The sequence below is a fragment of the Podarcis bocagei genome (assembly GCF_964188305.1).
Source record: "Podarcis bocagei genome assembly, chromosome: 5".
NCBI lineage: Eukaryota > Metazoa > Chordata > Lepidosauria > Squamata > Lacertidae > Podarcis > Podarcis bocagei.
Genome location: NC_138129.1, coordinates 33,148,132 through 33,171,388, shown reverse-complemented (window position 1 = coordinate 33,171,388; position 23,257 = coordinate 33,148,132). Strand labels below are relative to the sequence as shown.

At 44.3% G+C, this 23,257-nt stretch overlaps 2 protein-coding genes across 5 annotated transcripts in view; one reads left to right on the top strand and one right to left on the bottom strand.

The window, feature by feature from the left end:
* The window catches only part of UQCC1 (ubiquinol-cytochrome c reductase complex assembly factor 1), a 44,592-nt gene extending 36,000 nt beyond the window's left edge, over nucleotides 1–8,592 (bottom strand). The window contains exons 1-3 of one of the 4 annotated variants that reach the window (XM_081194777.1): nucleotides 8,434–8,592; nucleotides 6,463–6,567; nucleotides 4,919–5,023 (exon numbers count right to left, since the gene is read on the bottom strand). In XM_081194777.1, coding sequence (XP_081050903.1) covers nucleotides 4,919–5,023; nucleotides 6,463–6,567; nucleotides 8,434–8,457 — 234 coding nt within the window. In that variant the 5' untranslated portion in view covers nucleotides 8,458–8,592. Of the gene's footprint in view, nucleotides 1–2,300; nucleotides 2,446–4,647; nucleotides 4,689–4,918; nucleotides 5,024–6,462; nucleotides 6,568–8,116; nucleotides 8,165–8,433 lie in introns of those variants that run through there. The other 3 variants (XM_081194778.1, XM_081194776.1, XM_081194779.1) reach the window with 3 other exon arrangements.
* Nucleotides 1–23,257, top strand: part of CEP250 (centrosomal protein 250) — a 138,401-nt gene that overhangs the window by 59,286 nt on the left and 55,858 nt on the right. The gene's annotated exons all lie outside the window — the stretch shown is intronic.

Sequence of the window (23,257 nt, the reverse complement as noted above, 5' to 3'; positions counted from 1 at the left end):
TGAAGGTATTGTACAAGCGATCAACAAATTGTCCATAGGATTCTGTAGGGCCTTGTCTAACGCTCCCCCATCGGCCATCACGCTCAGTTTTGTCATCAGGGACAGAGGCCAAAGCCTCTTGGGCTGCAGCGGTGGTGGCTGCCCAATACATAGGATCAAGGGCCAACTGTTGGGCAATGGTAAGAAAATTGCCTCCTCCCGTTAACCCATCGAAGACATCAGCTTGGGTTAACATGACGGGGGCTGGGGGTGGGGCGGCACCAGCAGCGGCAGCAGCCAAAGCAGCCTGATGATTAGCCAATGCAACATTATTAAGATTATTCCGAATCCCATCAACACGACGTTGGCAGGCCCAGTGCCAAGCTTGTATAAACAAAATCATTTGATGAGGCTGCATTACAGTGCGGGCCAACAGCTTAACATCCTCTGGTATCAAATTTTGTTGAAAAATAGTGCCAAACAAGCCCAGGGTGTAAGGAGATTGTAAACCATTGTCCTTGACAGAGGAATGCAGTTCCTTTATGAATCTCAAATCAAACTGTTCGTGCCGGGCTGGGCCTCCCCCTGGCGCGGCAGGAGCAATCACAGGGAAGAGATTAGGAGTTGCACAGTCAAAACCCAACAATGGGGCAGCGGCACGGAGAGATTCTTGGAGAGGAGTAGTAGAAGCGGTGCCAGAGGCCTTGGGTGCAGGAGGTGGAAGAGCGGGAGGTGCTGAATGCGAAGATTCTTGGAGAGGAGTAATAACGGGAGGTGCAGGAAGTGAAGAATGCGGAGAATGCAGGGGGGGGGACGACAGGAGGAGCCGAAGGGAAAATGTCCGGCGGTTTAGGAGGTAGGTTTGAGGCAGGCAAAACAGGTACCGGGAGGGCGGGCGAAGAAGCTGTTGCAGCAGCCAGAAGAATGTTTGAAGGAGTTAAACACGACATAGCTTTGTAGACGTTACACCAGGCATGCAAAACCTTGACATCAATTTGTGGATGATTTTGAAAGAAGTGTCCAATTTTTTTCCAATCATCTAACCCCCAAGTTCCGTCCTGGGGGAACCACGGACAGTGAGTGTCCAGGGCTTTTATAAGGGACTTAAGGTCAGCTTTCCGAACAGCAAGGTTGTTACTGGCCAAAAGGAATTTAAGGTCTTTAAAAATTTTTTTCTGTGGTGCAGAGAGAGACTTTCCCATGATTGCGAGAGTTGCAAAAAGAGCAGGGAGCACTTACCGAGGGATCCTTAGGAGGATGAGGGAGGCGCCTTTTTGCCCTGTCCGGGCGGAGATAAGTGCTGATAAGTCCGTAACGTAGTCCAGAATCACATTCACACGGGAGCTCTCACCAGGGATCCACTACGTGGATGAACGACGCGTCTGCAGCCCTTGCGGGGCGAGGTGAGAGCTGAACGTTGTAAAACAGCATGAAGTCCGAAAGAAATCACACGGGAGCACTCACCAGGGATCCACTACGTGGATGAACGACGTGTTGGTGAGTGCTGAATAATCCGAAGGCAGTCACACGGGAGCACTCACCAGGGATCCACTACGTGGATGAACGACGTGTTGGTGAGTGCTGAATAATGAAAAACAACGTGAAGTCCGAAGGCAGTCACACGGGGCACCAAATGTCGAGTTGCAGCTCGGCATCCAGGGAAAAATCAGTCTCACACCATGAGGGGTTCCGAAATATGGCTGCTCCTAGGGCTAATATGGCAGCTTCTAGGGCTAATGCAGCACAGCTTTTATTGTGTGAAATCAGAAAGATACAAAATACAAGCCAAGCAATTTGTTCTAGCCAGCAGATAAGGACATTCGCACTAGACTATGCGAGCATCAGGCCATGCTACGTTAGCCAATCATATAGGACAGCACGAGCTGTTCACGCGCTGTTCATGCTCCAAGGATGCTTCTAGCTATGAGATCACCCTGCAACAATAAGAACTTTGCTCATGCTCTCATGTACAAGCAATCATTTTCCCACATTATTTATTTTATTTAATAAATTGCTTATATTATTTGATTGTAATAAAATCTCAAAACGGCTCACAAAAAATTAAAATATTAAATTAAAATGATTGATAGAAGAGAGTTAAAAACATATATATAAATAATAAAAAGTAATTAAAATGAACAATAAACTAAAGTATCCTGATATTACCTTGTCATACAAGTTAGTGGACTTACTGACTAAAGTGTCCTCAACAGCTAGCACTTTCCACTAGCTCTGCCTCTGTCATTGCAGGAGATGGTGGATTGATGCTGGCTAAAATGATAACACAGCTGCCTGGAGCAACTGCTGTTTGAGCCACTTACAAAGTGTACATATGAAGTGCCCTGTCCCTGCCCATACTGCTCCCTTTTTCTGTGAAGATACTCCATGGGTGCATCTCTTTGAGCCAAGTAGTCTTCGACAGGCATCAAGGACACTGGATGGATGGCCCTCACACTAGAGGGTTTCCTAATGAAGATCCAATAACAACAACAAAACTATGAAAATAAATCACAGCAGTAGGCTCTACAATTAGGCATACACCTCAATTCTTAATTCCCCATGTTGGTTTCTTACTGTAGGTATGAGCCTCTTCAGACAATTATTGTAGTGCCCCCCAAGTTGAACAAATCATAAGTCGAGGGGCAGAACCTATGATTCACAGGCCAGATGTGGCCCTCAGGGCCTCTCTATTAGGACTCTGACTCTCCTTGAGAGACACCTCTCCTTGGCCCTTTACCCTTACCAGCCCCACTTTGTCCCCTCCTGCACCCCACAGCTTACCTATGAAGTGGTTGACAATATGCCCACCCTTATGTTTACAATATGGATGGGGGAATAGATTAACTGAAGGCAGTGGATCTGGGATGATTAATGATGTGAGTGAATATGAAAAGAACAAATGCTTGTGTGGGGATGGGTGTGTGAGAGAATAACTAGGGCATGTGATTATGAAGGGTGTGTGTGTGTGTGTGTGTGTGTGTGAGAGAGAGAGAGAGAGAGAGAGAGAGAGAGAGAGAGAGAGAGAGAGTAATGCATGCCAATATATAGGTGTGTGAGAAAATAAATGAACTGAATGGCTGAAGCTTACCTACTTTTGACACCAGCCCCCAGAAAGTTAGCTACAAGGCAATGCAGTCCTTGGCTTGAAAAACATCACCCATCCTGTCACCAAGATAGAAAACACTTTTCATGTTTTCATAAAGAGTAAGAAGTTAAGAGAAAACCCAGTCTGACATTTTCTTTACATTCTGGAAAGGGGAAAGGTGAGGGGGTGGGGCTAGAGAAATATACGGGCCTGTTCCAGCTGTGAAGCTTGCCAACTTGGCATTTTAAAAAAGTATTCCACCAGATGAACAAGTGAAATACAGTGTGCATTTAGCTGTGAAACTGCTGCAATATTTAACAGCTTATGTATCTGAATTACTATGCAGGGCCCTTAGCATGTGACATAACCTAACTCACAATTAATGTCTCAGAGGTAGCTGAGTGACAATGGACATACACAGGACCAAAATTTTGTAATTGCATCTCAAGCACTTCCTAAACTACTTTCCAGATTAGGTTTAGTCAGATGATATTTTTTAAATTTTTAAAAAAGTACTGGCTATGCTTATTCCAGGTTGTTGAGAAACCACTCACTCAGTATGGAGAGGAAGAATTCACTATTCGCTTCAGGCAACTTGACAACAGCAAGTTGTGCCCATTGTTAAAGAGTGTCTGGGGTTCAAGCCCAAGTGCCGCAAATTATTAGCGCAGGTACATGTGGGCTGACAAGCTAGAAACCATTTTTGTGTCTTTTTTAAAAAACACCATTATTATTATTATTATTATTATTATTATTATTGCAAAGCTGGCTTAGTTGATAACTGCAATTTAGCACTTCCATGTCAGTGTTTCCCCTGCTCTACACCAATGCTCACAACTTTTTCGTCATTCAGTCTCCTTCCCCCTTTTGCTTTATTCTCCCAATCTGTTAACCCTCCTCACAGAGTATGACATAAAAAGCATACGGACTTTCACACACCAAAGGAATTTGGGAAACATGTGGGCCATGCCATATGGCTGGCTTCAACAGACTACAAGCCAAGTCATTTCCACTGCACACCTCTAAATCTAGAAAAAGGAGCAGTAGAACCCTAGTGACAAGATTCTTAGCCTTTTATCTCCCTGCAAATTTACCAAGGTGCAAAAATAGCTTTTGCCATGGTGTGTGTGACTGGTTTTGATGATTGCAAATCTACAAGAATTTTTTTTTTAATTGCTTAACATGTCACCCTGGTAGCCATGAGATCAGCAGATAAGAGTTTTTTTAAAAAATTTTTCCTGTAACATTTAAAAATGGTTTTAGTTGTTTTTTTAAAAAATGTTTTATCGTTGCTACGCCTGCCACCCTGGGCCCCTTTGGTAAGAGGGCAGATATAAGTCAAATAAATCACCAACACCATCAGGCACAATAAAGATACGTTGACATAAGAATTGCTTTGGGGAGCTATTAGCTGAATCAGACAAAATGCAATGCAAGATGCAACTAAAAACAGTTGTCAGAGGTCATTTGCACACTCTGATTTTGAATCCATAAAAAATTGTAGTATAAAAAGCAATCTCATTTTTCTTCCTTGTGGATCTTAGTAGCCAGAATAACATAGAACCCTATTTGTGCCATCTCACCCCTTAACATTCTGATTTATAGCCATTTAAGATCTTCCATGAATTTGTCCGAACCGTTGAAAGTATTCTGCTAGTTTCAGCAGGTGTCACTTCCTCAGATTACTCTGGGATTTAATGCTTCTCCTGCATAATAGGACAACAAAGACTGTGCATTTAAAGATTTGCTTGAAACCTGTTAACTCAAAAAATCCCAACCCCCAATAGAACCACAATCCTAGTTCAATAGGGGCAGACAGCATTTTTTAAATACAAGACTTCACTTTGGTCTGACCTTGTTTGTGTGATGAAGTGTTCTGTTTGGCTGCTTTACTGTACCAATGGTTTGTATTAATCCACAGCAAACTTGGGTTAGTTGTGACTGGCCATTCTTGCGTCTCTGGTAAAACAACAAAGAGAAATAACCAAGCGTAAAAAATAGTAGTATGGAAGGGCAACAATGGATCATACAGTTAGGCACACAAATTACACATTAGTGTTTCCCTGTGGAAGAATTTCAGATCAGAGACTTGCAAAGTTATCAGGCTTATTATACACATGGGCACAGCACAACTTTGATGAAGAAAAGTAGCAAATACATAAGGAAAGACTTACATTGCCTTGGCCTTCTAAACTTACCAGCTTCATACACCAGAAAAGATGAAAAGGTCATGAAGACACCACACACCCTCAACCTAAGAATTATTGCAACTATCAGGAATTTCTTGAAAACATAAGAAGAGCCTGCTGGATCAGGCCAAAGGCCCATCTTTTCCAACATCCTGTTTTTACAGTGGCCAACCAGATACCCATAGGAAATCTGCAAGCAGAATCTTCACACAACAGCACTCTGCCTTCTTGTGATTCCCAGCAACTGGGAACAATTACAGTAAAAGTTATCTCAATGAAACCGAAAAAACTCCTTCCAGTAGCACCTTAAAGACCAACTAAGTTAGTTCTTGGTATGAGCTTTCGTGTGCATACACACTTCTTCAGATACACTGAAACAGAAGTTGCCAGACCCTTCTATATAGTGAGAAGGTGGGGAGGGGTATTACTCAGAAGGGTGGTGGGAATGGGAGATTGGCAGATAGCTGAGATGAGCCTGTTGACGACTCTTAATGACTGTAATAGGTCTTACAGAAAAAGGCAAGGGGTGAGAAGGTGAGAAATGGCTTAGTCATGTATAATGAGATAAGAATCCAATGTCTTTGTTCAGACCAGGTCTCTCCATGGTTTTAAGTTTGGTAATGAGTTGCAATTCAGCAGCTTCTCTTTCCAGTCTATTTCTGAAATTCCTTTGTAGTAAAACAGCTACTTTGAGATCTTGTATAGAATGTCCTGGGAGATTGAAGTGTTCTCCTACTGGTTTCTCGGTTTTGTGATTCTTGATGTCAGATTTATGTCCGTTTATTCTTTGGCGTAAGGTTTGGAAATAAAGAATAAACGGACATAAATCTGGCTCAAACTATTCAGTTCCCTGAAATAAGAGTAAATACAAGCCATGGAAAGTTAATATTGGAATGTTAGAGAGTAGACTTGCTGGATCAGCTCTCAGACCTATCTAGCCCAGCATTCTGTTCCCACAGTGGCCAACCAAATACCTGTGGGAAGCTCACAAGCAGGACATGAGGGTATGAACACACTCACACTCATGTTCTCCAGAAGTTTTATTCAGAGGCAGCAATATATAGCCATTATGAAATACTAACCATTGAACCACTACAGATTTGCAAAGCATTTCTCTTAGGGCTCTGAAAACAACAACTGAACAGTTATTAATTCCATGATAAGATCTAGCAAAGTTCTCATTCTTGCAATTTAAAAAAATAATCGTACCTGGAGAGTGCCATGGAGCATTCTGCCCCATTGTTGCTGAGCTAATGTCGTTTGTATCAATCCACTGCATAATGCAATCCATTGTGGTACTCCAGCTCGATGAGTCTATAAAATAATAGCCACTAATCAGCAATGATTATTTTGACCAGCATTATCAAACACCCACCTTCCTATAACCCCATGTTTGAATAATACTGTAAAAACACAAGTGCTGCTCATCTGAAGATTCTGTATCTCCTCAACACGATTCAGTATGAACAATTATAGTTCAAAGTAACATACTGCTAGAAGTTCAAATATGTAATGGGCATGCAGAAGTATCTGCTCAGGCAAACTGATACGTTCTCTACTAAGAGCTGTGAAGTCTTAACTAAAATCACAAAGATATGAAGAAAAACAACTAAATGTTCCCAGTGTAAAAGGACCCACAATCATTCTACATGACTGATACAAGCAAAAATCAGGAAATTATATAACTGGCTCCATGTGTCTAAATTATTTCCTGCCTCAAGACATTGTGTGTCTTACCACACCTTGCTCACTGCTATTCTCTTATATAATTATATCCTAGATTATATAATCAAGGTAACATGGCTTAACTTCTAAAAGATCCTGCCTGGCCAAAGAAGATTGGATAAATCAACCCACATGTCCCTTCCAGTTCCAGCCCTTTTGCTGACTACATAGCCCATAAGAAGAATGTTATAACAGACAATGAGACTTAAAAGGCTGCTGCTAGTAAGCAAGCAGAAAAGCCAAAAAGAGGTTTAGCTTCCTATTCTTCAGGTTTAAGCCAGGAGTGGGGAGCCTTGGCCATAAATATGACTCTCCCCAGACTCACACCTCACCAGCCCTGTTTCATACCCCAAATGTCTTTGCTTGGTTGGAATGTGTATTTGAACTCTGATAATCCTTCTTGCTTCCCTGAATGGAGGGGGGGGGTGTTTACAAATATAAACTTTCTATTTGTTGCTTTCCCCACATTGCCTCTGGCCCTTTCCACCACTGGCACACAGCTCCCAGAAGGTGGCCCAGAAGGATATACAGCTCTCCAGCTGACACGTATGCCCCATTTCTGATTTAAGCCATACAGACACAGAGAACCAGGCATGAAATGGTGCAGTGAAAACAGAGCTGAAAAATGTGGTGCTTAAGTCAAGACCATCTCTGCAAAGAGCTTTGACTCAGAGCCCACCTCCATTGCCATTACAAATATTTAAAAAGTAGCACTACTGTACTACTAATTATGACAGAGCATGAGCCAGACTATTAAATTAACAGCTGAAGATCCTGGTTATACAACCAGAACTTCTGCCTCAGCCGCTGAAGTTACTTTACAAGCATTGTAATGGTTAGTGTTGGACTAGGATCTGGGAGACCAGGGTTCAAATTCCCCGCTGAGCCATGAAGCTCACTGGGTGATCTTGGGCCAGTCACAATCTCTCAACCTAACCTACCTCACAGGGTTGTTGTGGGGATTAACTGAGAGGGGGGGACTATGTATGCCACCTTGAGCTCTCTGGAGAAAAAGGTGGGATATAAATGCAACAAATAATTTTATGCCTAATTCTGGGAAGGCCTGTGATGCTTCTACGACGGGTCCCAACTGAAGCAGCTACGGCGCTTTCGTCCTTCCCTCAGCAACGTCTGTCACCTCGCCGAAGCCTCCAAGGGCAAAGCCTTCCATAGGCAGCAGGAACCCTCGCTCCCGATTTCCTCAGCCTTCCCACCACCAACCGGGTCGCAGCTTGTGGGGCTGCCCACCGACAGCCCCCTGCGGACCCTTTTCTCCACCCCCCCAACACACGCCCACCCCGCGCCCCTTGGCTGGTTCAAGCCCACGGCGCCGGAGAGGCTGCCCGAAGCCGGCCTCCCCAGCCCTATCCCTCGGGCCCTGCAGGCCGAGAGAGCGGTGCCGGCACGCCGAGCTCACGAAGGCAGCGCGCAAAGGCAGTCGCCAACCTCACTCACCACAACCCTCACCAGCGCCGCCATAATCCTTCAAGGACGAGCTTCCGCTTCCGCCAAACTTCAAAGTGCTTCCGCTCCTTCATCCGATGCCGGTGCCGCCACCTAGTCCCCCCGGGATGCTCTTGCGGAGCGTGTCTGGCCGGGGGCGGCGGGGCATGCGCCTGAAGAAGCTCCTTCGTAGCCTCGATGGTAGTTTTGCGCCAGGACCTGTGCCAGTGGGGCAGCTCGTATTTATTATGGGGAAGCCAGGAGACTTTCCGTAGGGGGTAAGGGGGGGGCTGGCTGTTGGGAAACGCCGTGAAGGTTTCTTTTAATTTTATCCTCTTCGAAATCTGTTCCCCGTAAAGCGTCGGAAACTTGATGTATTTTTAATGGCGAGGAAGGTGCTTTCTCTAGCAGTGCCGGATATACGTATAAGCTAAACAAGCTATAGCTTAGGGCCCCACTCTTTTGGGGGCCCCAAAAAAAGTTATAAAGGAAAAAACAACAACTGGATGTACATTTCCAAAATATAAGATAAAAACCAAATAAAACCAAATAAAGATTATGAGGTTTTGTAAATTGTGTTTCTAAAGGAACTTTTGTTATTGCCAAATGCCAATGTGTTTGCATTATTAAGTTTGTTATGAATAAAAAATCATTTTAAGTTAGAGCTTAATAATTATTTCACTATTAATATACTTATTTCAGTTCAACAATTACCTTGATAAAATACATATTTTGTTATGTGCAAATGGCTTTAGATACCTATTCGGTACATAAATTACCATATAGCATATATTCAACGCAAAAGACAGCGACAATTTGTTGTTGACAAAGGACAGCTGGACATATAAAGGGCCCCATTACCTTCAGTAGCCTAGGGCCTCATCAAACCTAAATCCGGCCCTGTTTTCAGGAATGTGCAGAGTGTGATTTTCTCCCACCAGTTAGTAGCCACAACTGGCTCCCCCAACACACATACCAAGGATGAGGTGGCAGGACCTAATTCTGGCCACGTTGTTCTCTGTTCTCACCCTCTTCTTGTGCGCTTAACCAGTGCCATAACTAGCCATAACTGCGCCTGGTGCAAACCATACATTTGGTGTGACACCCATGTCAACTGCTGCCAATGTATGTTTAAATTAGAACCACAGATGTATAATTACATAAGAAAAGCTTAAAAAATCAGTGGCAGCTGGTAAGATTTTGTCTAGGCAGGGCTGTGATTTTGAACCTTGTGGTTTTTTTAACAATAAGACTAGTATAGCACTCATTTTGGAAAGTGTACCATTTCACATGCACACTGTCTCACTAAAAAAACAACCTCCATCAATTATTCTCTGCACTTTTATGGACAGGGGAAGAGGTTCTGTATAAGGGAGCAACAGCATTTCCTCCATGCTGCATTCAATATATTTTGAACTTTGCTATGAGAGGGGCAAGTTGGAAGCAGATACACTTTTTCTGGAAATACGACAACAATTATTTATTAAACCTTGCTCACCTGACTTGGTTGCCCCAGCCATTCTGGGAGGCTTCCAATAAAAATACAAGGGGAAAACCAACATAAAACATTAAAAGCTTCCTAAAACAGGGTTGTCTTCAGATGTCTATGAAAATTTTTATAGTTGTTTAACTCTTTGACATCTGCAATCAAGCAGTCTTTCCTTACTAAACAGCTGCTGCTGCTGCTGCAGTAACTTTTAATGAGTGGATGCAGGGAAATGGTTAATACAGAGTTTGTTGCTACATAAGCCACCAAACATTTCTCCTCCAGTCGAATTCACAAAATTGATAGATATAGAGACACACAGTGCCCACTGTTCTCTCTCTCTCTCTTATCCCCCACCTCACCTCTAGAAAGGGCTACAAAACAAATACTATATAAAAGAAACAAACAAAAACGCTTCTCATAGTAGGAGACACACACTGTTGCTTTTCTGGTTTACCAGAACATGCTAAAAAGTATGCGGAGCTCTGGCCTTCAAGGAAATATTGGAATCTAGAACGTTTGGAGGGGAGGTGTTAACATGTAGTAAACATGTGCTGTGAGGCTGTGAATGACCAGTGATCTTTTTGATATATGTGTCTCCCACATAATACATGAACCATGCAATGAACAAGTGCAGATTCATATTTAGCATAATGTGTGAAGCAGTCCTAAACTCATTTGCAACCCAGCTATAAATCACTTTTCCATCTTCTGAATGATGGCATTATTAATTACCATAACTTTCAACTCTGAATGCCAAAGATGCAGGATGCTATCAGTCAGATGCCCAGGCCTTGTAAGTTTCCTTAAGGCTACTTCTGCAAGTTCTGCCTCTGAAAGGAGCTGTGAGGAGCCATTCATTGTGGCAGTCTTGGCCTTCTGTAGTAAAAGGCCCATTTGTGAAAGAGGAGCTGGCAAGAATGGAGTCATGATGAACATGGAACAGTAAGAAGGAAAGACTTTCTTTAGCCATAAAATATTTGTGTTGTGAACAAGCTCCATTCTTAAACTGTTTATGCTTCTGAAGTTCTATACTCCAAATACCCAGACGATTTCCGGTAGTGTACTGGCAAGTTCCCAGATAGGCACACTGCCAAATCATATTGGCAGATGCTTTTCCCTGGCCTATTTTAAAATAATTTCCAGTGAAATGGATTCCATAATCACCACTATTAACTTATTCCACTCTCCAACAATTTTCATATTTACAATTCTTTTTGTAATATTTAAGCTGAAAATGTTCTTGTAACTCAAAAACCATTGCTTCCTCCCTTACCTTCAGTAGCTATGGAGAACAATTGATCTCCATCAACCTTATAGCAGCTGTTTAGATATGTACTTGAAAAGAGTTGCCAGCTTTTTGACAGCATAGGCACTTTCAAGACTGGAACTCCTGTTGTTTTCTCCTTGATAAATATTTTCAGTGCCTTCAGCTTCAACTTAACCAGCTCTCAGATGCCTGGTTAAAACTATTTTATTCCAGGAGGCCTTTGCTGAGTGAATGCTGCTCTGATGTGTTAATCTCTGATGTTTTAAATCTCGCATGTTTAATTATTGTTTTGAATTTTTGTATATTTTATGTTTCCATTTTGTAAGCCACTTTGAAACCCAGATGGGGAATAGTTTAATAAAATAAGTAAATAAGTTTAAAAGTTGCCTTCATATATATTACATTTTAAATCCAATATATTCCTGCTTTCTTTTAAATTATCCACTTGTTTCTTAAAGTCATTGCCTGAACCTAGACACAATATTTAACTAGATGCTAATGGCACATTGGTTCTAAACAGTTGCCAGGCATTAAGATGATGCTACAATTCTTTTTTGACATGGTAACAGCTAGCTATTGATACGCTCCATTTTAAGTAGGAAATCAGCCTTTGCCAGCTTGGTACCCTCCAGATGTTTTGAATTACAACTCCCTTCAGCCCATTATCATAGCTGTGATGGCTGAGGGCAGTGCTTATTTTCTGAGGGGACTCAGGGGTGCACATACCCCTAAACATTTTGTGAATCTAAGTTTGGCCTCATTGAGGAGCACTATTTCAATATCACGATTACGATTACGATATCTTTATTGTCATTGTCCCTTGTGGAACAATGAAATTTAAAAACTACATAAAACTACATAAAACTACCACAAAACTACATAAAACTACATAAAAACTACACAAAACATTCAAAAACCCCTAAAAACTCTAAAACCCCATTTTATGTAGGAAAATGAGAGTATTCCCAAACATTTTTTAAAAACAACAATGCACTGGCTGAGGGTGACAGGATTTGTAGCAGAAGACATCTGGAGAATAAAGGTACCCCTGCCCGTACGGGCCAGTCATGTCCGACTCTAGGGTTGTGCGCTCATCTCACTTAAGAGGCCGGGAGCCAGCGCTGTCTGCAGACACTTCCGGGTCACGTGGCTGTGTGACATAGCTGCTCTGGCGAGCCAGCACCAGTGCAGCGCACGGAAACGCCGTTACCTTCCCGCTATAAAGCAGTCCCTATTTATCTACTTGCACTTGGGGGTGCTTTCGAACTGCTAGGTGGGCAGGAGCTGGGACCGAACGACGGGAGCTCACCCCGCCGCGGGGATTCGAACCGCCGACCATACGATCAGCAAGTCCTAGGCACTGAGGTTTTACCCACAGTGCCACCCGCGTCCCTTATCTGGAGAATACTAGGTTGGCAAATGCTGTACTAAATAAAGGGCTGGTATGACAATATAAGGTTTGAGAACTAGATCATGTATTGAAATCTAAGTGTTGAATTCCCCCTCCCCTAATTTTGTAGTGCCTCTCAAGGAAGTGTTGACTTGTGACAACAGGGGGTATAAATAACATTATACAATGAGCAAAATTCATTGAAATTTATTAGCACATTTTTGTGTCTGGGTAACTTGTCACCTATGGTGACATTTCTCTTTGTGACATCTAATTCCACCTGTCATTGACTGGTTGGATGCAGAGGAACGGTAGGAGGAACTGTTACGGAAAAATCTGGGTGCGGGGTTACTCTGCCACCCAGCTCATCGGACTAAGTCCGTGGGTCCCTGCGGAAGAAAAATGAGCTCAGCCGGACGCAGGAGCAAACTGCAGAAGATCCAAGTTTATTGCGCAACAGGTTCAAGGCGAGATTGAACAGCGAGAAAGGGGTGACATGAACTTTTGAAATTTCCCTCCATATCCCAGAATACAGTGCAAAATACATCCCAGTTACATCATGAATACATTAAGAGGTTGGGTTACACAGATTAACATATGGAGGAGGGAGAGGGGAATATGCAGAGAGCTGGATGGAGGAGGGAGGGGGGAATATGCAGAGAGCTGGATGGAGGAGGGAGGGGGGAATATGCAGAGTATGCAGAGAGCTGGATGGAGGAGGGAGGGGGGAATATGCAGAGAGCTGGAGATATGCGCAGATAAGCACATCCTGAGAAGACAATGGTCCATGTTTGCATAGTCTGTCACCTGGCATCGCCCGGAGGAAGGGCTTGGCAGATGGAAATAAATGGATATATTGTAGCGAAGAAGAAGGTGAGGACGACATGCCCCCCCCCGTTCTGTATCAGAACCAACTGGGAAATCCCCAAAGGAGTAAGACTCAGGGCCCGGGGACTGGTGGTGGGACAACGATGAGTGATCACAGTAAGAAGACTGAGAAGAGGAAGTGTCAGAAGCTGAAGGGGTAACAGGGCTTAGTGAGCTGGGAGAGTCTGTGTCAGAGAGATGTCCAGAATCAGAGGAAGAAGCTGTGTGAGTTGGAGGAGGGAAGCTAAGAGGCAGAGATGAGTCAGGCTGGTGAAGACTCCCGGGTTGTTTCCCTCTTCTGCTGCTCCCTTGTCGCCATCTCCCAGAACTTGAAGAGGTCTGAAACTGGCAGAGCTATGGCAGGCTGCACATAGGCATGGTGTCCGATTGCTTGGGAAAAGCTCTGGAGAGGGGGAGACTTAGACAGCTGTGGGAGGCGAGGACTTTCAGCCTCGGCAGCTGATTCATGGGATAAGACACTCTGCTAAGTCTGAGTCTTTTTTCCTTTTTACTTGTAATAAAGTAAACTCCAACTTCAAACAGTGTGATTTACTGCCGGTTCTCTCTTTGACACCACCAAAACCCTGTTTCCATTTGCTCCTTACCTGAGCACAAGATGGCCATTTTGTTTCAAGTACACCCCCCCCCCCCATATTAGCATGCCTGTTTCCACCAGCTGGCAATGTTGAAGACATGTTCAGATCACAGCAAGCTGTTAAGGGGGAAGCTGTATTCTCAAGATACTTAAACAACAACAACACAAGGGTCTTCAACAATACCTCTTTAATAATAATAATAATAATAATAATAATAATAATAATAATAATAATTTTTTATTTATACCCCGCCCTCCCCAGCCAAGACCGGGCTCAGAGCGGCTTACAAGCAATAATAAAAACAAGATGAGTGATTACAACTTAAAAACAAAAATAAAATACAACATTAAAATAATGGAACATTAAAATATTAAAATGGAGCCTCATTGCAGGAGAAGGAAAAGAAAAAAGAAAAAGGGGGCGGAGGGAATCAAATTGGCTCCAATCCAAAGGCCAGGCGGAACAACTCTGTCTTACAGGCCCTGCGGAAAGAGATCAGATCCTGCAGGGCCCTGGTCTCATGAGACAGAGCGTTCCACCAAGTTGGGGCCAGTGCTGAAAAGGCCCTGGCTCTGGTTGAAGCCAATCTAACTTCCTTAGGGCCTGGGACCACTAGGGTGTTGTTATTTATGGACCTTGAGGCTCTCTGTGGGGCATACCAGGCAAGGCGGTCCCGTAGGTACGAGGGTCCTAGGCCGTGAAGGGCTTTAAAGGTCAAAAGCAGCACCTTAAATCTGACCCTGTACTCCACCGGGAGCCAGTGCAGCTTGAAAAGCACTGGATGAATATGCTCCCATGGCAGAGACGCTGTGAGGAGCCTCGCTGCAGCATTCTGTACCCGCTGGAGTTTCTGGGACAGCTTCAAGGGCAGCCCCGCGTAGAGCGAGTTACAGTAGTCAAGCCTGGAGATGACTGTCGCATGGATCACTGTGGCCAGGTCGGGGCGGGAAAGGTAAGGGACCAACTGCTTGATGCGGCGAAGGTGGAAAAATGTCGCCTTGGCTGTTGCTGTGACTTGCACCTCCATGGAAAGGGAGGCGTCAAGGATTACACCCAAACTCTTAACGGAAGGCAATGGCACTAATTGGGCCCCCGCAAGAGAAGGGAGTTGGTCCCTCATCCCCATGCTATCCCGACCTAGCCATAGGACCTCTGTCTTCGAAGGATTTAGTTTCAATCAGCTCCCACGAAACCATCCAGCCACAGCTTCCAAGCATCTGGTCAGTGTGTAAGGGGCCGAGTTGGTGTGGCCATCCATCAGTAAATAGAGCTGAGTGTCATCAGCATATTGATGACAGCCCAGCCCAAAGCTCCGGATAATCTGGGCAAGGGGGCGCATAAAGATGTTAAAAAGCATTGGGGAGAGAATTGCGCCCTGCGGCACTCCACACACCAAGGAGTGGCATGACGACATTTCCCTCCCTAGTGCCACCCTCTGTCCCCGACCAGAGATAAAAGAGCACAACCAGTTACGGGCTATGCCCTGTATCCCCACGTCTGCAAGGCGATGGTCCAGAAGATCATGATCGACCATGTCAAAGGCTGCTGACAAATCTAAAAGGATCAGCAGTCCTGACCCGCCTCGATCCAGTTGTCTACGGATATCATCTGTTAGGGCAACCAGAGCCGTCTCCGTCCCAAAACCAGGACGGAAACCGGACTGAAATGGATCTAATGCCGATGTTTCCTCCAGAAACCTACCAAGCTGTTCAGCAACCGCTCTCTCAATTACCTTACCCAGGTATGGAAGATTTGAAACTGGGCGGTAATTGGATAGGTCTAAGGGATCTAATGAAGCTTTCTTTAAGAGTGGACGCACCACTGCTTCCTTCAGTTCCCCTGGGAATGTCCCCGTGTCAAGGGACAAATTGATAATTTCAACCAGGGGGGTCCGCGCAACATCTGGACACTCCCTAATCAGCCAAGACGGGCACGGATCAAGGAGGCAGGTGGTGGGCCTACCAACTTGGAGGAATCTATCCACATCAGTAGGGAGTATCCGATCGAAATGGTCCAACACTGGACCTGAAGTCAGTCGAAGGGCCTCCAGTTCAGTCACTGTATCTAAATTGGCAGGGAGGTCACGGCGGAGCAACAGGACTTTCTCCGCAAAAAAGCTCGCGAATGCCTCACAGCTGTGGGTCGAATTTGTGCTTAAATTTGGTTGTCCTCCTAAGGACGTTATTGACCTAATTATTCTAAAAAGTTGTGCCGGGCGAGAGCTAGCGGATGCAATAGAAGCTGCAAAGTAAGATTTCTTAGCAGCTTTCATAGCCATCTCATAGGCTTTCATAAGCGTCCTATAAGATGTTATTGAGGCTCCGTCACGAGTCCGTCGCCATACTCGCTCTAGCCATCTGAGAACCCGCTTCATTTTCCGGAGCTCCTCAGTAAACCAAGGGGCCCGGTTTCGACGGGGTCGCAGAGGGCGCTTAGGCGCGATCTCATCAATGGCTGCCAAGAGCCGGTTATTCCAGTCCTCAACAAGGTCATCTAATGAGTCGCCAGGAGGAGCAGGGTTCCGCAAGGCTTGTCGGAATCTATCAGGATCCATCAGTTTTCGCGGACGAGCCCAAATAGGCTCGCCACCCGAGCCGGGGAGGAGCGGGAAGTCAATCTTGGCTTTTAAAGCGTAGTGATCAGACCATGGCACTTTCACAGCGGGGAGCATGATCACATCTATGCCAGCCCCAAAGATCAGATCCAGCGTGTGGCCTGCTTGATGAGTGGGGCCCAAAACAAACTGGGAGAGCCCTAGTGTTGCCATGGAAGTCACTAGGTCTAGAGCCTGTGAGGAGGGAGCGGCATCGGCATGGACGTTGAAGTCTCCCAAAAGCAGTAGGTTTGGGAACTCCAAGGCCCAGCCCGCCACCACCTCCAGCAGATCTGACAGGGTGGCTGCAGATGTGCTGGGTGGTCGGTACACCAGCCAGACAGCCAAGCTCTCCTTGGTGCCCCACACGAGACCAACACATTCAATGCCGGAGATTGCCGGTGAGGGCAGAGCTCTGAAAGAGCAATCCTCCCGGAATAACAACGCTACTCCTCCCCCCGACCTACAGTCCGCGATTGATGGAGGACAGAGAAACCTGGGGGTGTTATCTCATGTAGGGAGACTACTTCACCTTCCCGTACCCAGGTCTCCGTCACGCAAGCCAGGTCAATCCCCTGCGAGACAAAAAAGTCACGCATGGTGGCAGTTTTGTTGCCTATGGACCTGGCATTGCACAGCACCAATGACGGAGGTGTGTAATCCTTGTTCTCCCTACCCTCATCCCTTGGGATGGGGCGTAGATTGGAAGGGGTTCGAGGATCACTGCATCTCGAAACCCTTCGCCGATAGAGATATCTAGCCCTACCGCCATTCCTCCCTAGCCCTTCAATTGTGGAAATCCTAGATCCCATACTAGCCTCCCCAATAGATGGGTAACATCCCCTCAATAACAAGTCATCCTTGGGCCAGGACTCCTGGGTCAAAATGGTATGGGAAAGAGGTGGAGGTCTGATAGGGTAAGTATCCCTAGAAGATAAAACCCAACCAACCGCACCCCAAGCGGGGGGGACAGTCCCATGGTGTTTCATTAACTGTCAATCCCCCTCTCCCTCCTGGGTTAATTGGAGGATTGTTGGTTCTATCTGTGGCTGTGGAAGTATCAATGAGGTATGTGTTATAAAATGTGGATCACTGGCCAACAAAGAGCCAGATTCGAATTCGGAAGATCTATCCATCCTGTCTCGCCAGGAGTACAGTAGAGAAGGCTGATCATTCTGATAAGTTTTTGGAACATTAGGCAAAGGTCCAGATGTAGAGTTGGTGCTGGATATCTCCAGATTGTCAGCAACATAGAATTCTTTAGGTGTTGTTGCCATAGAAATGTCGGAGGTGCCAAATTCCTCATCTAATTTGGTGTCGTTTGAAAAGGGAACAGGGAGTTGCACTGATGTCTTTCTATGGGATAAAGAGCTATTGGACGTCTTTAAATATTGTGCTCTAGGCTCTACTGTCCTTATATTTTGGGTAGAAATCTCAGTCTTTATACTCATTAGCCTCTTCTTCAGGTCTTGTAATTCTAGGCTTATAGAGTTCTTTTCTTCCTTCGGGCAATTAGTATTTCTAGTGTTGAGCTTGGTTTCCTTTATCCGCATTAGCTTTGACTCTATGCAAGGGACCAATTGCCTCCTTGTTTCGTCTTTAAATACCCTCACTGGGCGGAGAGAGTGGGACCACCATAGAGTATCCTTTATCTCCATGAGTCGAGATGGGAGGGTTGATGACCTAAAGGTCATAAATAGGCGCATGGTGTTTCTCAAGGTAGGCAGGAAGTGGAAATTTTCTAGATCTACATTTCGGTAATGGTAATTCAAGAGCTGAGACAAGGACATAGTAATTTGTCTGCGGTTCATCCACCTATGAGTGTATCGGTGAATCTCAAGCATTATCTGGTTCGTTTGCAAGACTTGACAGGACCTCACTTCATCCATAGTTTGAGTTGGTGAGTTGTTAACAGAGTCATTTCTTATCATCCCTTGGGCATTTAAAGGGGAGGAACTAGTATCCAATTGTTTCTCAATGTTAACTATTCTGGTGAGGATTTCATCCAGTCTTTGGAGAACCAGAACCATAGTATCTGCAGACAACATGCAAATCTCTTGGTAGGGGTGCGTATCCCGAATTGGTTGAAAGCAGGTGCTTTATCAGTTGGGGTGCAAGCCTAACCCAGATAAATGTAACTTAGCCTATTTTGGTATTAAGTAACATATTTTTAAATGAAAATTCACACATGCACATATAAAAAGACGGCACAAACCTTCATTTTACCCATTAGGAAACATGATAATTAGTAGGTCTTGTAACATTTGCTCTTGCACACTTCCTGAAAATTATCTATCTGTGTGTATGCCCAGAACAGAAAAGGGTTGTGGAAAGGGGAAGGAGCAATTGAAGGAGCAATTGAAGCTTCTGAATAAGATCAGCATAGCAATGAAAATTCATGACTCGAAAAAAATTGTGTTTGGAGCTAATGTGCAGGCAGACAGACACTAAAATCAAATCTAAATGACGCATGTGAAAGTACCCTTAATGCATGTTGCAATATATTTGTGTGTATGTGTATGCGTCTTGCATTCCTTAAAATTAGGTTTATGTTTTGGTTATGTATACTGCTCTGGTGTTGCAGTAGATAAATTGTGGCCTATTAATACTTTTATAAATGAAATAAATAAATAAAATGCCCAACTCAGGTACACCCCACCTGGAAGCTCTCTTCTGCAAGACAAAACCAGGTACAGTGGTACCTCGGGTTACATATGCTTCAGGTTACATACGCTTCAGGTTACAGACTCCGCTAACCCAGAAATATTACCTCGGGTTAAGAACTTTGCTTCAGGATGAGAACAGACATCGTGTTCTGGCGGCGCGGCGGCAGCAGGAGGCCCCATTAGCTAAAGTGATGCTTCAGGTTAAGAACAGTTTCAAACTAAGAACGGACCTCCAGAACGAATTAAGTACTTAACCTGAGGTACCACTGTATAGCCCAGCTTTGATTTTAAACAAATCAACTGCTCCTGGCACTTCAAATGCAATAATAAACATTGATACCATCTTAATAAACATGACCCCCAGATGTTAAGCAAATGCATAGAAATAGCTGTACAAAGATTAATCTGGAATTGAGGGGAAGTTTAAGCTCTAATATTCATTAACACTGAGGTCTTTCCAGACTTGTCCTCTCCAGAGAAACATATGTTTGGCATTTAGAAATAAAAAGTGTTTTAAAAAAATATTGAGGATTGCCATATGCTAGATGGAACACATCCGAACTTGAAGATGTGGTTACCATAGAAGGCTAGAATCCATTATCCAATCTGACTTGTTAAAGCTACCTTGGGCATTAGAGCAGCCTACCTCTATTGCCAATGTAACAACCCCTCTGTCCCAAGCGCCTGTATGAAATTGTAAAAGACTGAGAATGTTCTGTTGTGAACATTCCATGACATTTCATCAGCTCAATCACTGCCAGAGGTTTCACCACCACAAAATTCTTTAGGGTATTACAATATAAAATTCTTGAAACCAACAAATTTAACAGTTAGTGGAATTAATGTATTTGACACCAAAAGCAGTTTAATAATTACCGTATTTTTCGCTCCATAAGACACACTTTTTTCCTCCTAAAAAGTAAGGGGGAATGTCTGTGCGTCTTATGGAGCGAATGTGTGGTTCCTGGGGCCGAATTGCCCAGGGGCAAAAAGCAGATCGTGCTTTCTTTCTTTTTTAGAAAGAGGGAAGGGGGTGTTTAAACAAAGCCGCTGAGCAGCTGATCGGCAAGCGATAGAGGGGAGATAAGGGACTCTAGTGATAAAGGAGGCTGCCTGGGAGGTGGGAGGTAAAGACAGAGAATTTGCAAGGAGAGGAGACAGGAAGATTAAAGCAATGAGGAGAGAAAATAGAAGAAAAAGAGGAGCAAAAAATTGCTCCAGCTAAGGAAAAGACACTAAGGCAAACAATAGGGAAGGGGGTGTTGTAACAAAGCCGCCGAGCAGCTGATCGGCAAGGGATCGGGAGGGAGATAAGGGACTCTAGAGATAAAGGAGGCTGCCTGGGAGGGGGGAGGTAAAAGCACATGGATCCTCAGGATTTTTGCATTGGGTCACCCCAAATTCATCTTCAGATCACATAGCATGTCCATGGCTACAGCCTGCACCCAAAAAAAAATCACACATCCACTGTTTCGTGGGGCCGCAATGGTGCAAAAACATGGTTACAAAGCACGGATCCACATGGTTTCTCAGGATTTTTGCACTGGGCTACCCGAAACTCACTGTCAAATCACATATCATGTCTGTGGCCACAGCATGAACCACAAAAATCATACATCCACTGTTTCATTCAGAATATTTTTTCTCTTGTTTTCCTCCTCTAAAAACTAGGTGTGTCTTATGGTCAGGTGCTCTTATAGAGTGAAAAATACGGTAGTAATGCTTCTGGAACCTCCATTTTCACTTGTGGTCTGCACTTCCTTGAGGACAAGTACATATCAAGGAAGTTGCGGAGTGTTTTTCAGGACTGAGCTAATTTAATTGAGGTTTGTTTTGTTTTTATTTGCTGTAATGCTTTCCACTATGTAGTTGTGCCTTGTCTCATGTTCTGTGATCTCAGGTCTTGCTCAGTAGATTCCCCACAAATTAGTCATTGATCATTCAGTTGCTACTCTGGACTAGACTCTGTACTTTCTGCCAGTTCCAATCTGCTTTTATCCTGTTGGGACTTTTCTTTCACAGTTCTGAAGCCAAAATCAACCCGCAGCACAAGTTTCTTGACTTCCGTACTGCTTGTTGTCACCATCCGTTTTCTATCAATCATGCCAAGATTTTTCCTTCCCTTTTCCAGCCCATGGATTCAGGGTAATAACAAAATAGGTTGGCATTTTTGTTTGTGTTTTTCATGCCAAGGTTTATCCTTCCTTTGCCTCATGGCCAGGGGGTATGCGGTTAAAATTAAAGCAGATTCCTCACAAGTCCTCTAATTTGTAATTTGCTTACCTTCAATAAGAAAATAATTTGGACCTTTCACGTATCAGGAAAACTTTGGGGGTTGGGAATCAATAGGTGACAAAAACTAGACCTATCAAACACAGAAGGCAAGGTTTTGCAATCGTATTGGTGCTTGGAACAGTTAGTGATCTTCAAGATTGAAGCTGCAGTGGATGGCAGTGCAAAAATGGCGGAGCAGGTAAAGCAAGTGGAAAGAATAGCTCGGAGGAAAGAGTGGCTTTGTTGTTGCAAATGTGGGATGGTGACATTTAGGGTATGGTGCCAATTAGCACAAAATACGGCAGCCAGACTTGTCTGGTACTCTTAGGCTGGAGCACTGAACTGATTTTACACCAACTTCATCAGCTTCCCATTTGCTTCTAGGTCCAATTCAATGTTCTAGTTCCATCCTTTAGTGTGAAATGGCAAAGAGCAGGGTGGTCCAATGTGTGGGCCGCAAGGCCTTTTTTGGCAGCCCTTGGTAATCTTAAAATAAATTTAGGGCTCTAATCCTGCCTGGAAAGCCATACACACAAGCCCAATCCCCATGTTCCCAAACTATCTCAAGGCAGCAGAGGTTGGCAGGGAAGTTGACAGACAACGACATGAAGCCAAGCTGCCACTGCGTGCCTCCAACTTTTCTCCCACACATATCAACTGCACATTAGTGGGTACAGTGGTACCTCAGTTTAAGTACTTAATACGTTCCAGAGGTCCGTGCTTAACCTGAAACTGTTCTTAACCTGAAGCACCACTTTAGCTAATGGGGCCTCCTGCTGCTGCCGCGCCGCCGCTGCACGATTTCTGTTCTCAACCTGAAGGAAAGTTCTTAACCCAAGGTACTATTTCTGTGTTAGCGGAGTCTGTAACCTGAAGCGTATGTAACCTGAAGCATATGTAACCCAAGGTACCACTGTATTCAGTATCTTATGATATAGTAATATATTGGAGCATGAAATAACACCCAGGGATAGGATCATAATATCCCCCATGTCATGGGACACTTCCAGATTAAAGTTTGTTCTGGAATTGGTGCTACTCATGCGTGCTTGCATTTCCCCCCAGCATCCACACAACATTGTTGGCAACAAAATACCTGTCTGGTCTGTCCCCCCCCCCCATTTTCCCATTTAATCTGCATCTCTGACAATAACTCAACAAATGTCCAGAGCAGGGTCATTGGAGACCAGTGTCCGCAGAACGTTACCCATGGCCAAGCAAACCTGGATTTTGGCAAATGCAAGCTTGTTCTATAGACAAGCCCTGTTCCATATTAGATTGTTTTGATCATATGCATGAATGCATTTGGTGTGAAAAAGAAGGTCAAGAAGGCTGAGGTACCATCTATGAGAAAACATTTTCCAGATTTTGGCTTTCTCTAAGGTAATATGCAAGTGCAATTAAAACAGAACCTGGAAATACAGAGTACAGTAGCCTATTCAAAGCTTGTTGTATGAGCTGAACTCCCTTCATTGATAGTTTTCCAAAACACACAGCTGCAATAATCTTTATCCAGGGGCAGGGAATAAATTAAGTCTGAACACCTCCTCTACATATAGTGTGGTACAGTGTGCAGCCCTGTACGCTGTATAACCTCTTATTGGTAATGGAAAGCTAAAGCAGGCAGGAGTGAAAAACCTGTCTGACCAGCAAAGGTTCTCTTCTTTAAACAGCACACAAATGAGAAGAAAAAT